Below are 16,586 nucleotides of genomic sequence, written 5' to 3' on the forward strand. Positions count from 1 at the left end.
CCTCACTAGGAGAAGGGGCCCTCACTGGGAGAAGGGGCCCTCACTAGGAGAAGGGGCCCTCACTGGGAGAAGGGGCCCTCACTAGGAGAAGGGGCCCTCACTAGGAGAAGGGGCCCTCACTAGGAGAAGGGGCCGTACTGGGAGAAGGGGCCCGTTCTGGGAGAAGGGGCCCTCACTAGGAGAAGGGGCCCGTACTGGGAGAAGGGGCCCTCACTAGGAGAAGGGGCCCGTACTGGGAGAAGGGGCCCTCACTAGGAGAAGGGGCCCTCACTGGGAGAAGGGGCCCTCACTAGGAGAAGGGGCCCTCACTGGGAGAAGGGGCCCTCACTAGGAGAAGGGGCCCTCACTGGGAGAAGGGGCCCTCACTAGGAGAAGGGGCCCTGACTGGGAGAAGGGGCCCTCACTAGGAGAAGGGGCCCTCACTAGGAGAAGGGGCCGTACTGGGAGAAGGGGCCCGTTCTGGGAGAAGGGGCCCTCACTAGGAGAAGGGGCCCGTACTGGGAGAAGGGGCCCTCACTAGGAGAAGGGGCCCGTACTGGGAGAAGGGGCCCTCACTAGGAGAAGGGGCCCTCACTGGGAGAAGGGGCCCTCACTAGGAGAAGGGGCCCGTACTGGGAGAAGGGGCCCGTTCTGGGAGAAGGGGCCCTCACTAGGAGAAGGGGCCCTCACTAGCACCGGAATGCCTCGATGATCGGTGTGGATATGACTCTTGCAGCATTGTGTGATGAGAGAGAGGAGTTGTTGCCTCCCACAGGCCCGCTGTCATTGAGTGTGGAGTCTGGGAATTGAGGCCGGACCTCCCAGGCTCGGATTCAGCTTGGGGGCCAAGGCGCCTCTTTAAAGGGATGTCTTCCTCCGACACACAGCTCGGCAGTGTGTACAGGGCTGGGGCTCTTTAAGGCTCCCCTGAAGCCAGGCCATCCACACACACACCAGCCTGGCCTGCCTGGGTGGTCTCTCTACTTTGGTGAGCTGTTGCTAAGCAGCTAATAATAGTCATGTTTGTTGAGTATTTTTTTTTGCTCGCCGTCAGCCAATAGGAAGTGAGGGATCGCAGCCATCTGACAGCCCCGGGGGCGGCTCCTCCCGGCCCCTCCCCTCCTTTCCTCTTTCTCCAAATGGAGAGGGCTAGTTTTTCTTTCCCTCCCCCCCTCTCCATCTCATCTATTGAAGCACGGCGGACGGGAGAGCGGAGGAGAGCGGAGAGCTGTGTCCGGGAGGAGCCGTGTGCTGCAGCCAGGGATAGTGATAGAGAGGAAGGGAGAGAGAGAGAGCGGGCTCCGGGCTGAGGAGGGATCAGAGTGCCCGGTGCTCCTCCACTGACCCCCCGTCCTCCTCTCCTGGCTCCGGCTCACACATAAACAAACACACGGTGAATGCGGGAAGCGGCTCAGACGTCCGGACCGCGAAATGTGGGGATGGAAGGCGCTAAGCTCCACTCGCCGCCCTCGCCCGGAGAGGCATGAAGAGAGCGGAGGACGGAGAAGAAGAAGCCTGTCTTCCTGTACTGCAATCCCGCTAAGCCTGGAGCCTTCTCCCCGCACACTGCGGACACAGCATGGCCTCGGCTGCCTGGCCTGATGACGAGTCCCGGAGCAGGGCGACACGGAGAAGGAGGGGACGGGAGCCCGCCGGGGGAGGAGAGGGAGGGCCGCCCGACCTCGACTATCTCCAGCGGCCGAGCTACTGTGATGCCAACTTCGCCCTGCAACACATCTCCGAGGTAACGGGCATTGTCTGCTGTCATACATGGACGGGGGATTGGATCACACACACACTGAGGATCACTGGGGAGGTCTCATAGGGGGTTACATAGGGATCACTGGGGGGGGGGTCACACACTGGGGGTACATAGGGATCCCTGGGGGAGTCACACACTGGGGGTACATAGGGATCACTGGGGGGTCTCATAGAGGTCTACATAGGGAATCACACACTGGGGGTACATGGGGATCCCTGGGGGGGGGGAGTCACACACTGGGGGTACATGGGGAGGTCTCATAGAAGGCCCCCCTGTAATCATGTACCCTTTCTATACAGTGTATCCCTTGTGATCTGTATGTACCCCCTGTGTACAATCAGCAGCCTGAGATCTGTATGTATCCCCTTGTATAAGATCAGGTCCCTGTGATCCCTATGTATGACCAGGTCCCTGTGTACCCCCTGTGATCTGTATGTACAAAGGGGTACATACACATCACAGGGTATACATAGGGATCACAGGGAGCTGATCATACATAGGACATACTTAGGGATCACAGGGAGCTGATCATACTAGGGCATACGTGGGGATCACGGGGAGCTGATCGTACATAGGGATCACGGGGAGCTGATCATACATGGGGATCACGGGGAGCTGATCATACATGGGGATCACGGGGAGCTGATCATACATGGGGATCACGGGGAGCTGATCATACATGGGGATCACGGGGAGCTGATCATACATGGGGATCACGGGGAGCTGATCATACATGGGGATCACGGGGAGCTGATCATACATGGGGATCACGGGGAGCTGATCATACATGGGGATCACGGGGAGCTGATCATACATAGGACATACATGGGGATCACGGGGAGCTGATCATACATAGGACATACATGGGGATCACGGGGAGCTGATCATACATAGGACATACATGGGGATCACGGGGAGCTGATCATACATGGGGATCACGGGGAGCTGATCATACATAGGGCATACTTGGGGATCACGGGGAACTGATCATACATAGGACATACTTGGGGATCACTGGGAGCTGATCATACATAGGACATACTTGGGGATCACGGGGAGCTGATCATACATAGGACATACTTGGGGATCACTGGGAGCTGATCATACTAGGGCATACGCGGGGATCACTGGGAGCTGATCATACACTGGGGTTACATAGGGATCACAGGGAGCCTATTATATACATGGGTTACATAGGGATCACATGGAGCTGATCGTATACAGGGGCGTACATGCAGATCTCAGGCTGCTGGTTGTACACAGGGGGTACATAGGGATCGCAAGAAGCTTATCGTATACAAGGAGTACATAGGGATCCTTGGGAACTGATTTGTATACAAGGGTACACAGGGAGCTGATATGGTGTACAGAAGGTCCCATGCTGCATCCCCTTGCATTCAGTAGCCCCTGGGGCAAGTCTAGGAAAGTGAAAAGTGTAAACAGAGAAGGCACAATGGGATGTGTAGGGTAATGTGTACACAGTTGTTAAGAATCCCCAGCTCCAGGGATCATTCTCTCCCCTACTCCTTCACTGGTTAGAGAGAAAACAAGAGCAGACCATGTGGCTGCCCTCTTCTGTTCAGATATTGTCCAGGGCTGCTCTGATTCCCTCTCCCATCACACCTAATGGACAGGGCGGCTCGGCATTGTCACCACGTGCACCGTCCTAGTAAACACAATCCTCCAGCCTTTTCCCCGCTTACATCGCTGGCATGGATCATTGGGAATTTTTTCTATGGAGCCTGAGCTGCTCCGATCACAGTAGAGATCAGGGTGTCTAACACTTGTCCCATAAGATCATTCTGCTCAGAGTAGCTGGGAATTATACACGGACTAATTAGGGGTTCTCTAGTACAGAGATGGGTGTCATTGATCACATGGAAGTAGAGGAAAGAGTGAAACTGGGCACCACGCAGAGGATGACGCCTAATCATGCTCGGTTTCACCCTTTCCTCTACTTATTTACTGTATAATTATGTATTCAATGGATGTCATTGATGCCATAAGTTCTTTATTTCAGGTATTTTGTGTAGCGGTTACAGGGCGCTCAAGGAGCTTGCAATCTAAGATCTGTGCCTCTTGTATACCTGTACTATAGCCAATTACAATCTAAGACACCCTTTATCAATTTTTGTTATCCTAGAGAAAACCTTGAAATAGTTTTCAAGTCTTTGATGACCCTGTCAAAAATGAACTTGTTGGTGGTCAGTGGGAAGAATGCTCCTTACGTTGGTGGTCAGTGGGAAGAATGCTCCTTACGTTGGTGGTCAGTGGGAAGAATGCTCCTTACGTTGGTGGTCAGTGGGAAGAATGCTCCTTACGTTGGTGGTCAGTGGGAAGAATGCTCCTTACATTGGTGGGCAGTGGGAAGAATGCTCCTTACATTGGTGGGCAGTGGGAAGAATGCTCCTTACATTGGTGGGCAGTGGGAAGAATGCTCCTTACATTGGTGGGCAGTGGGAAGAATGCTCCTTACATTGGTGGGCAGTGGGAAGAATGCTCCTTACATTGGTGGGCAGTGGGAAGAATGCTCCTTACATTGGTGGGCAGTGGGAAGAATGCTCCTTACATTGGTGGGCAGTGGGAAGAATGCTCCTTACGTTGGTGGGCAGTGGGAAGAATGCTCCTTACGTTGGTGGGCAGTGGGAAAAATGCTCCTTACGTTGGTGGGCAGTGGGAAGAATGCTCCTTACGTTGGTGGGCAGTGGGAAGAATGCTCCTTACATTGGTGGGCAGTGGGAAGAATGCTCCTTACATTGGTGGGCAGTGGGAAGAATGCTCCTTACATTGTTGGTCAGTTTGAGTTGCAAGAATGCCCTTTACATTAGTTTTGCATTGGTGGTCAGTTGAAAGAAAGACGGCCTCTTATGTTAGTGGTTAGTGGAAGAATGTCTCTATTGGTGGTCAGTGGGAAGAATGCCCCTTACATTGGTAATCAGTGAGTAGAATGTCTCTTACGTTGGTGGTCAGTGGGTAGCATGTCTCTTGCGCTGGGGGTCAGTGGGAAGAATGTCTCTTGCGTTGGGGGTCAGTGGGTAGAATGTCTCTTGCGTTGGGGGTCAGTGGGTAGAATGTCTCTTGCGTTGGGGGTCAGTGGGTAGAATGTCTCTTGCGTTGGGGGTCAGTGGGTAGAATGTCTCTTGCGTTGGGGGTCAGTGGGTAGAATGTCTCTTGCGTTGGGGGTCAGTGGGTAGAATGTCTCTTGCGTTGGGGGTCAGTGGGTAGAATGTCTCTTGCGTTGGGGGTCAGTGGGTAGAATGTCTCTTGCGTTGGGGGTCAGTGGGTAGAATGTCTCTTGCGTAAGGGGTCAGTGGGTAGAATGTCTCTTGCGTTGGGGGTCAGTGGGTAGAATGTCTCTTGCGTTGGGGGTCAGTGGGTAGAATGTCTCTTGCGTTGGGGGTCAGTGGGAAGAATGTCTCTTGCGTTGGGGGTCAGTGGGTAGAATGTCTCTTGCGTTGGTGGTCAGTGGGTAGAATGTCTCTTACGTTGGGGGTCAGTGGGAAGAATGTCTCTTGCGTTGGGGGTCAGTGGGAAGAATGTCTCTTGCGTTGGGGGTCAGTGGGTAGAATGTCTCTTGCGTTGGGGGTCAGTGGGTAGAATGTCTCTTGCGCTGGGGGTCAGTGGGTAGAATGTCTCTTGCGCTGGGGGTCAGTGGGTAGAATGTCTCTTGCGCTGGGGGTCAGTGGGTAGAATGTCTCTTGCGCTGGGGGTCAGTGGGTAGAATGTCTCTTGCGTTGGGGGTCAGTGGGTAGAATGTCTCTTGCGTTGGGGGTCAGTGGGTAGAATGTCTCTTGCGTTGGGGGTCAGTGGGTAGAATGTCTCTTGCGTTGGGGGTCAGTGGGTAGAATGTCTCTTGCGTTGGGGGTCAGTGGGTAGAATGTCTCTTACGTTGGGGGTCAGTGGGTAGAATGTCTCTTACGTTGGTGGTCAGTGGTCGATGGGAAAGAAATCCCCTTAGGTTTGGGATTTGAGTCATGAATGCTCCTTGGTTGGTGGTCAGTGGAAATAATGCTCTTTAAATTGGTGGTCAGGAACCATCAGCTGTAAGGTTAGCCAGACCCAGCTCAAAGTACCCCTAGAAACCTTTGGAGGAATCCCAGGTTCCTACGGATTCCTGGTTGAGAAGGTCCCCATCTAACAAACATGTATGTACAATCCAATGTCCCTATTTCCCATACTGTGGCCAGTTTAGATAGTAGCCAATCATGCTATCGGAACAGAGTGCTGCAGGAAATCCACTCAAGCACAGGGAGGACATGCAAACTCCATGCCAATAGCATCCTGGTTGGCATTCAAAGCAAGGACCCTAAAAAATGCATGGTAGAGAGAGGTTCACCACTAAGCCACTGTGTTTTATTATTTTTATTTGAACAAGGCTGTGAATGTAAGCATCTCACTGGCTGCTATGGCATTCGATGGAATAAACCTGGTACTTGGCAAAGTATATGTCCATTTAGCATTGCAAGTTAGGCAAACCTGCCTTCACTTCTCTGTACAATCAATAGATTTTCCAAAAACTCTGCAGTATGAGGACCCAGTTAAACAATCCATTTAGGTAATTTGTTTTAAATAAGGCAGGCACTTGCACTTCATAGTTGATGGTAGGGGATTGTACAATGAGATTGTTACATTAACTGAGTGATGCAAAACAGTTGAGGTTGATGTTCCAGTGCTTTCTAAAAAGAAATGAAGCCTTGAAGGACCTATGTGTGAATCTAATGTAAACCTAACAGCCCCAGTCTGACCGCACTTCTGTGATCTGTATATACAAGTAATCCGGATAGTATTTTATAGAGGCCTGTTTTGCTTGTCGACACAGTAAGTAAGTTTGTAGCCAATGCTCCCCCATGCATTAGTTTATAACACGGTGTAATATGGGGGTATTTTGACAAAATGCAGGAAATGACTATATTGGCGAGGTTTTATTTTAAATCCTGTATTTTTCTTCTAGGGGAAGGCTACGGGCAGGAAAGCTCCATTGTGGCTCCGAGGAGTGTTTCAAAGACTATTATTTAAACTTGGTTGCTACATACAAAAAAACTGCGGCAAGTTTTTGGTAGTGGGCCTCTTGATATTTGGTGCTTTTGCTGTGGGATTACGAGCAGCAAACCTAGAGACAAATATGGAGGAGCTTTGGGTCGAAGGTAAGTGCTTTTTAAATTTGCCTTATGTTTTGATTATATGGTTGTGTGAAAATAAAATTGCCTTTGAAATCTTGTAGAAAATGTGACTTGTATGGCTGTCCATTTGCGCACATGTTGTCCATATGGCCGGGCCTGTGTGTTCTTAATGTACATGACAGTGACAAAGCTTTTGCTGCTTTTTATGTCTTTTAGAGGTTGCCGGAGTTGCTTCCAGTTAGTATTTGCTTCAGCATGTGGTGCGTTGTACAGCATTTCTGATCTGCTGTATATTAGTCACTGAGCGAGTGGTTTCTGCGAGCGAACGCAGGCCCCTTGCAGGAAGACTTGCACATTACAACCTGTAGAGCTCTGTGTGCGTGTGTGGTCCTGTTTTGGACAGCTTTCAAGTCTTGCTTCTAGGGGGAGGGGAGTGTGCAACATATGTCTCAAGGTAAAAAAGAAGAAAAAAACTGTGGGTATATAAGAAAAAAAGGAAAGAATGGTGCGCACTAGAATGGATGATTAGAGATTTAAGGTCTACAGCCGGGAATGTTCAGCTGCAGTATTCAGACAGAAAGGTTAATGTTTATTTAAAAAAAAATAAGTTACAAAAGTCAGATTATTTTTATTACTTTTTTCGGGTTAAATTGTATTTATGAATTTATGTTCTGGTTAATTTTTTTTTTTTTTTCCTAAATATACTGTAGATGTGCTGGTTAGCTTGTATGTTGTATGCTCCATGTTTTCCTGGGCATAGCCTTTTCTGGAAAACTTGTATTTTTGGCAAGAAATTTCATTTTGAGGTTATGTGGTCATGCCTGAGCTATGAGCAGTCCCAGGTTATACCTTGTGTTTGCTACTGTAACAGATGCACAAAAACAAGTAGAGCTGTATTGCCAGTAATGAGTGATCTGTGGCTTGATGCAGAAATATTTAGGCTGGCCATAGACCATGGGTGCTCAACCTGTGGCCCTTTATCTGTTGTGGAACTACAATTTCCCATTATGCCTTTGGGAGACATGCTTGTAATGCCTCGTACACACGCAGCGATTATCTGCCAACCGATCGTCCGACTTTTGTCCAGAGTGTTGTTTTGTTGGTTGGAATGTGCCTAGACTGCACACGAATTTTCTCGGCCAACAAAAATCTACTTCAGAAGTGATGTCGTGTTGGTTTACTTTCCGTGTGTTTTTTCTTCTCTGAGCATGTCCAGTCTTGCTCATCTGATTTTTGTCTGCCGAAATCTGTACTGACTGACGGAGAATCGGCCATTGTGTTGACGGACAACAAAAATTTTATAGCCTGCACACCAGATTTTTTTTCGGCCAAAAAGTCGGAGTCGGTTGTCGAAAGCATCATACTAACAAGCCGAAAATCGGCTGATCGGACGTTGGCCGAAAATTCCCGGCCAATAATCGATGCGTGTGTACGAGGCATAACTGATAGCAGCTTGCCTCATGAGATTTGTAGTTCAGCTGTAGGGCCACACGTTGAGCATCCATCCCAGCATAGACTGTTTGAATCTTGGCCAGTTTAGCAGGGACTGGCCGAGATTCAAACCATGTATGGGCAGGCTGATTGTATCCAAGTTATCTATCTATCAACTTTGGTACGACCAGCCTGCCGGATTTTACATGCAATTGTTGCTAGCGACTGCTATAAAGGGAAGCTCTTCCCACCGGGAGAACACAGTGGCTTCGTATGACTGATTCTCCTGTCAGTACTGTATGTTGATGGGGGAATTGAGTGATTTTTCTTTTCTGCGAGCCATGGTTGCAGGAAAGAAGATCGCTCCATCAATGGCTGGCCTTACTTTATGGACCTTTTTACACTTTTTTTTTTTTGTTTTTGTTTTATTAAAATATATATAATTTTTTTGGGGTGTTTTTTTTTATTAAAAAAAAAAATATATAGTAGGCGTTCTGAAGCACTAAGGCTCCGTTCACATGTAGGCGTTTTGGGGAGTTTTTCTGCTCTAGGATCAGCTCTCAAAACGCCCAACAAGACAAATCCTACTAATTTCAATGGCCCCTGTTCACATCTGAGCGTTTTGACGCTGTGAGCAAAATGCCCAACGCTCAAAGTACATGAGCTTCTTTTTGGGCAGATTACAGGCATTTTCCAATGGTCTCTATTCAATCTAAAAACGCCTGCACAAAACGCCTGTAAAATCGCGGTAAACGTGCGAAAACGCTATGCTCAGGTGTGAATGTAGCCTAAAACATATCTCATGGGTCCTGATAATAAAGATAGTCTGTTCCAATTATCATTTATATCAGTTTTCGCTTTCTGCGCTTTATTGCATTGGGAGGTCCATAGAAGTCAATGGCAGTGCATCAAAGTGCCTATGATATGTATTGATGTTTTGCCAACATGTATTAACAAGCCTTGGTCAACAGCTGTTAACTGTGCGCTCCTAAATTTAAAAAAGCATTGAAAACCCTTGCACTAGCGCTATAGGAAAAATGCACACACAAAGATCTCAATGGGCCTTAAGGAATCTGTCATAATAGAAGTATGGGAGCTGCCTCTTCAGACTAGTTTTGAACATGTCTGATATACATATGCTTGTTCCAAGGCAATGACTGTAAGAAGTGATGATCAGTTGGCAGCCTGGAACATGCAGTTTCCAAAAACAAGTCAGCAAAGGCAGCTGCGATAGTCTATTTTATTTTAACAGATAACTTTTTAAAATGCATATTTTGTTCAGTTCTAGTGCCAATTAAAATAGTTTCCAGGATTTTGCATTCTATTTATCGCATACCCACTTTTCATCCACCTAAAACTCCATCCAAAACCATTGTGGTCAGTTCCAGGGCATTCCATGAAAAATAGTAGAACATGCTGCATTTTTCCTGGACTGTACTGTAACAGGTGGAATGCATCAAAAATGCACTAGACCCCAGTACAGTGAAAACCAAAAAACAAGTATAAAAAAAAAGCATCTGGAATACATCCGAAACGCGTCAAACATGCATGCAGAAATGAATCAAATGGATCTGGAGTGGGTTTTTCTGTGGTTTGAACCTTTTTGTTGTGTTTTTGTCTTTTTTTTTTTTCTTCTTCTGTCTCCCTTTTGAAAGTTGTCAACAAAACAATTGACCAGGTTGAAAGAACTATTTTAACATCTGTTTTGATGACCAGTATAACTTTTTAGGTTTTCCTCCACGTTTCTGCATGTCACTGGGACAGTTAAAGCGGAACAAAACCTATTGACTGTACATTTTCAAAAAAACGGTTACATTCCCAGCATGCTAGGAATGCTAACTGTCATATTTGCTTGTGTCCTCAACCAAACTGTCAAACCATGAAAATGGCTTGGTGTCATAACTGATCACATATGCAGCACCATGGTAATTCCAGATCAAACCGAGGCTTAGATGGCAGCTTCTTTGGCTGTAAAGGCTTTACCTGTTTCCAAAAAAAGCTTTGGATAGAGTCTTACTTTAACTGCTACTTGTTTCAAAACGCACGAGATTTTACAGTGATAAACAAACATGGAGTATATTCTGAATATTATAGTATTTTTATTACCTTTTAGGAGTTACTGCAGTTTAGCTTTTAATTTGGTTTTATTATGTCGAAGGTGTAAGAAACCCACACAATCTGGGGAATACAATAAACTTGAAATGACCCATTATTCGACGTGTTTTATTTAGATTTAGGAAATGGCTGGACATCGCTATTGGATCACAAAATACAGTAGATCTACTAAACTGAACATATTTTGCAATGTTGGTACATCCCAGGGCGTGTCATAAAATTAGTAGGCCCAAGTGTAAGATGAAAAGTGGGTCCCAGAAAAAAAAAGCGGCAAAGTGTGGGCATGGCTTAAATTGCACTAAATATTGGGCGTGGCTTAAATGGCGTGTGGTTTAATAGTCTGAGATGCCTTCCATAGTGCAGAATGTGGTAATGTACAGCGGTGGGTAGTATGTGCAGGAGAGGGGTGCGGAGTGTATGGAGGTGGGTAGTATGTGCAGGAGAGGGGTGCGGAGTGTATGGAGGTGGGTAGTATGTGCAGGAGAGGGGTGCGGAGTGTATGGAGGTGGGTAGTATGTGCAGGAGAGGGGTGCGGAGTGTATGGAGGTGGGTAGTATGTGCAGGAGAGGGGTGCGGAGTGTATGGAGGTGGGTAGTATGTGCAGGAGAGGGGTGCGGAGTGTATGGAGGTGGGTAGTATGTGCAGGAGAGGGGTGCGGAGTGTATGGAGGTGGGTAGTATGTGCAGGAGAGGGGTTTGGAGTGTATGGAGGTGGGTAGTATGTGCAGGAGAGGAGTATGGAGTGTATGGAGGTGGGTAGTATGTGCAGGAGAGGGGTGCGGAGTGTATGGAGGTGGGTAGTATGTGCAGGAGAGGGGTTTGGAGTGTATGGAGGTGGGTAGTATGTGCAGGAGAGGAGTATGGAGTGTATGGAGGTGGGTAGTATGTGCAGGAGAGGGGAGCGGAGTGTATGGAGGTGGGTAGTATGTGCAGGAGAGGAGTATGGAGTATATGGAGGTGGGTAGTATGTGCAGGTAAGGAGTACAGAGGTGGATAGATTGTGCAGATGAGGAGTGTGGGTAGTATGTGCAGGATGGTGTCAGTAGTTCTTTTTTATTTTTTTTTTTAAATGCTTTTTGGGGGCCAGTGGATGGTGTCTGTAGGGCAGTGAACGATGTAAGTGGAGCAATGGACAGTGTCAATATTTTTTCATTATTTTTTACAATTTAATTTTTTTTTTTTTTTTTTATCACCCCTGTGGGGCTTTGGTGTTCTATCAGGGTCTAAACCGATCCCTGACATCTCCCCTTTGAGACAGAAAAGGACTGAGGACACAGATTCCCCAGTCCTTCTCAGCAGCCTCAGCACTGAAGATGAATGGACAGGAGACAGAGGCTCCTGTTCATAAACTGAAGCAGAGTAAACACAGTTTACTGCCCAGTTAACACAGGAGCGATCGGTGGCGAATGCTCACTTGTGTTAAATTGCGTAAAGGAAAGGGCCGGTAAATGACATATTTACCTTCCTCCACACTCCACCCTGACAGCCCCCCCCCCCCCTGCAGCTGACAGGAAAGGAGGGAAGCTGGCTGAGGGGCGGAGGTGGGGGACGAAGGAGGATACAGATGGGGGGCCGGAGGAGAGGGAGGGAACAGCCGTGGATCAGTGCAGTGGGAGGGACAGCTGTGACCCACCCTTCACACAGGGATGACCTGGTTCACAGCCAGTGCAACGGTAGGGACAGCTGTGAGAACCGATCTCCCGGCATGGCTTTCCAGCTGACAGTCGCGTGAGGGAGAGGAGGAGAAGCGTCTGTCAGCTGGAAAGCCATGCCGGGAGATCGGTTCTCACAGCTGTCCCTACCGCTGCACCGGGTGTGAATCAGGAGATCATCCATGTGTTCAGGGTGGGTCACCTTAGGGGCCCGTGTGCAATGAACACCCTGCACACATGGATGATATGCCACTGGTCCATCCAACAGATATGCTCTAAAGATCTTTTATTTTGAATATATTGCCCACAATTCCCATAAACATGGTGACATTTCTTTCTTTGCGTGTTGAGCGTTGCCTTTTGCTTGGCATGGCCATAGTTAGTCATGTATGATGATGGGAGTACGCAATAAGTAGGTATCTACTTGTGATTGAGTTGTATGAGCAGATTGGGGACCTACTCTTTTTTGACAAAATTACACGTGGCATTTCAAACCTTTTGTAAATTAGGCAACAGGTAAAAACTGTAAATTTAATTCTAATGCTATTGAGGATATGATGCAGAAGCCCACTTGGTTCACTCTAATTGGAGTTGGGGCAGTGAGGGGGCACTAGTGCCGGGGCGCTTCTGAGCTGGGCTGTGTGCATCCATAGACACATACAGTGCAGATGTGCCACGCCCCCTGCTCGCAGGATTTGACTGGCGTCAGCAGGAGCCTATGGCTTCTACTTTACTCTGAGACTCCTGTGAATGCAGGAAGAGAAGAGAAGCGCTCCTGCAGAATGGGCACAGTGCTGGATCAATAGAGGACCCAGGTTGGTGTTTTGGGATGGCTGGGGGGAGGGCACATTCAGTGGAAGGGTTTTTTTTTGTTTTTTTGTTTTTTTACTTCATGCAAAAAAAAAAGAAAGAAAAAAAACCTTTTGCCTTTTTTTTTTTTTTTTTTTTTATAACCACTTTTCTTCCTGCTGCCATCACTAGTCACTACTTTATTACATAGAAACTGCTGCTTCAGGAATCTTCTAATCCAACACTTTCTGGGAGTGACTGGTTGCTGGTCCCCTGCTACATGCTGTGGTTTAGATTTATATACTGATGACCTGATATTCTTTAGGATCTGGGAGGGGACCCAGAAACGCGTGAGCCGTTTTCTGCATTAGCTGCTGACATCAACTGGGTTTGATGCTGATGGCAACCTTTGGTTATTACCCTTCCTGTCCTTGTGATGTGCTGTTACTGTATATGCAGATTGATCTTTTTTACTCTTGTGAGTATCACTACATTTTATATCTAATAATTAAGCCTATTTATTTTGAAAGGCCGGTGCTCTGTAATTTTTCTTCCGTTTATGTATGACACTAGAGAACTTTACCTGTCACTAGAGCTGTTGGTCATAATGCATGAATACAGAAAATCTGTATATTCACATATAGCAGTGGAACTCCTTTGATCGCACTGGGGAACTGTAAACGATCAAGTTTTCCTGATAGCAGGCACTACTGAAATACTTGCTATTCTTGCACTCCCCTGCCACCAAAAGATCCACCGCTAGAGCCTGTACAAACACTCTACCTCAGTGTTTCTCAACTGGGGGTCCCCAGGGGTTCCACAGTGATCTGTCAGTCGCAGGTATCTGACAGGAGTATTACATGGACGCATACTGTTGGCTGTAGCACGCTGTTCCCCGCTGGCCCCTCCTCCCCTCTTGTCCATCCCGAGTGGTTGTATGTGACGACATCTGAGATGGAAAGGATAGGACGAGGGGCCGACAGGGAACAGCATGCCGCTGGAGGAGTCTATAAAGCCAGAAGAAAGCTGGTACTATAGTGTGCCGCGCTGTATCCCCCACAATGTTCCCAAACAGTCGGTCCGATGTAACGTGCTCCGCCCCCACGCGTTGTGCCCTGCTCCCCCCTCATGTTATGTGCCCTCCTGAGCCCCTTTACTCTGCCCTGCTGCCCCCCCCACACACAGTTTATCTCAAGTTGGACCCAGAATGGAGCATCTCTGCAGAAAAAGAAAGCACGAGTTTTGCATTAAATGGGTATTTTTTAATGATCTTTTATTTAATGCTATTTCTGAAAATAATTTTTATCAACAGCTCACTGATCATACCAACGTTCCGTGAGCTGTAGATGTGAACATTATTTTAGGGGTCCCTCAAGATCTCACACTTTTTGCCAGGGGTTCCTCTATGGTAAAAAGGTTGAGAAACACTGCTCTACCTGCCGTCACATTCCCTATTGGGCTGAGCAAGTTTGGACTTGCGCTGGAATTTTTAAGGGGCTGCAGCCATAGTTCAGGGTGGCAGAAGAGCAAGGGAAGGGTAAAACTGGCTTATATAAATTTTGGCCGATTGCTCAAGAAATTCGCTCAGTGGGTGGCCCTGTCAGGCATCTCCCGTCTGACATCGCAGGTGAAAAATTTCATTGCTGTGTGTGTGTGTGTGTATATATATATATATATATATATATATATATATATATATATATATATATATATATATATATATATATATATATATATATATAATAAATTCTATGTAGTTATCCAATAATTCAACATTTTAGAAGTCTATTTATAAAGCAAGATTCCTTTATTTTCTATTTGATCTTAGGTGACAATGTATGAATCTTGGGTGAAACATTAATTTCCCTTGGTGCACACCTATAGAAATATGCTTTAATTGATTATTGTAATTTTTCCTAGACACCTTTTTTTTTTTTTTTTCTTATTTTTATGCAGTTTTGAATAGAACAGCGAAGGATTAAGAGCCGGTCCACACTAGCGTGACTTGTCAGCCTGACAAGTCGCGGTCCATTGACCTCTACAGGACCCATTCTAATAGGAGTGACACAAGTCGCTCCGACTTAGAAAGAGGGTCCTGTACTACTTCGGGGTGACCTCCATTATGTGAAGTCCCTGCAAGTTGCTCCGAAGTCATGGTGCATGGCAATGCACAAGTCGCCCCCGAAGTAGTACAGAGTCGTGTCGCCTTAGTGTGAACCGACTCTTAAACCATCAGGTTTTTATTAGTTTTTATCCCTACTAGGTATTTTTTTAAATCAAATATTTGGATGGAAAATCAAAAATATAACGTTTTGTCACCAGAACAGGAGGAAAAGAAAAGTATTCTAATGGGGTTCTGGTGATAAGGGGATTCTGAGAGGGGAATCCTAGTTTTGCAAAGCTCATTCTTTCAGCTGATTGGAGAGCTCTAGCTCTAAGTATGGAGCATCGCAGATCTCTTCAGAGAGACCATGGCTTCCACCTAGGGATCAAAGGTCCTTCTCTGCAGCAGGATGGAAGTGACACTACTATTTTTTATTTTTATTTTTTTTTCTACTCTTGACTGCAGCTGTGTGTTCAGGATATTAGGAAAAGTAGAAACCTTTTTTGTTTAAATCTGTAATGTATTTAGCTGATTTAAAAGAAGGGCTGGTTTACACTAGCTGCATCGCTGCAGCGCAGTGATTGTGTGCGGTGGGACCAGACTGAGCTCAGTGCAGTGATGAAGCCAATCCATTCATGAGATAATAGATGGTTATTCCTGGTGATGTCCCTTGAGTATGCCTATTTGCTCTCACACTCCCAGCATCCTGGCTATGCTAAGATGCTCATATAACACCCTGTCGTGGGGATTTCCTCTTCTGCTTTCGGCATGGGCCAATCGCTCGCATGGGCCTTCCTGAAACCCCATGTGTGTGGCAACATTGCAGGGTTTTGGTACGCAGTCCTGTATATGGACCTTGCACCATAGTGACCTTGACGCGAAAGTGAGGGTTTGCTCTTTTGATATGCACGTGTGCAGGATTCGTATGTTTGTGGAGGGTGGAAGAATAGACGGGGGAAGTAAACACCAAGAGGTATACAAGATGCCACCAGTTGCAGCAAGAGTGGCAGTAGAGTGATGTAAGGGGGGAAATAAAGGCCTTTCACACCTGTACCAAGCATTTGCCCAATTGTGGCATTGGTTTCTGAGTTTTTGTGGTGGCAAACAGTGTGTACTTCTGCTTAAAAACCGTTGTCAGTTTTTCCATCAGTGTCTTATCTCACAAGAACGAGTGTTCAGATTAGATGACTTTTCTATTCCTGTTCTGGTGGCAACTTTAAAACTTAGCATTTACCCTCACTTTCGTTCCCAGAGGCATTAGTCACCAGGACACAGTAAATCTCCTTAATGGGGGCATAGACAGCAATACAATGACAATAGTGCTATTCCCTCTAAATCTTAAAAAAAAAAAGTTTTTGCCTTTTTAGTTACAGCACTATCTTAGGAACATAAAGTATATGAAGGTAGTGTATTGGGTAAAAACTACAGTACATCTGGGGTAATCCTTCCAAAAAAGATATTCACTTTCTTTTTTGTAAAGGTAGAGTAACACTGGCCATACAATACATTTTCTTGCAAAATTTTCCTTCAGATTTACCAAAACCTTATGAGGTCAAACCTAAACACTTTTTTTAATTTGTATCCAATCAGGCAGGCCCTTGAACTACATAGTTGAAGGAAAGTCTCTAAAGAAAA

At 46.8% G+C, this 16,586-nt stretch overlaps 1 protein-coding gene across 1 annotated transcript in view; it reads left to right on the top strand.

Annotated features, from left to right (window-relative positions):
• The first annotated feature begins 1,284 nt into the window (after positions 1 to 1,284).
• PTCH1 (patched 1) overlaps positions 1,285 to 16,586 on the top strand; it is a 113,801-nt gene continuing 98,499 nt past the window's right edge. Inside the window, exons 1-2 of the mRNA XM_082270532.1 lie at positions 1,285 to 1,723; positions 6,693 to 6,885. Of these exons, the coding sequence (XP_082126658.1) occupies positions 1,559 to 1,723; positions 6,693 to 6,885 (358 nt within the window). The 5' untranslated portion in view covers positions 1,285 to 1,558. The remainder of the gene's footprint in view (positions 1,724 to 6,692; positions 6,886 to 16,586) is intronic.

The sequence above is a fragment of the Pelophylax lessonae genome (assembly GCF_965119305.1).
Source record: "Pelophylax lessonae genome assembly, chromosome: 1".
NCBI classification, from domain to species: Eukaryota; Metazoa; Chordata; class Amphibia; order Anura; family Ranidae; genus Pelophylax; species Pelophylax lessonae.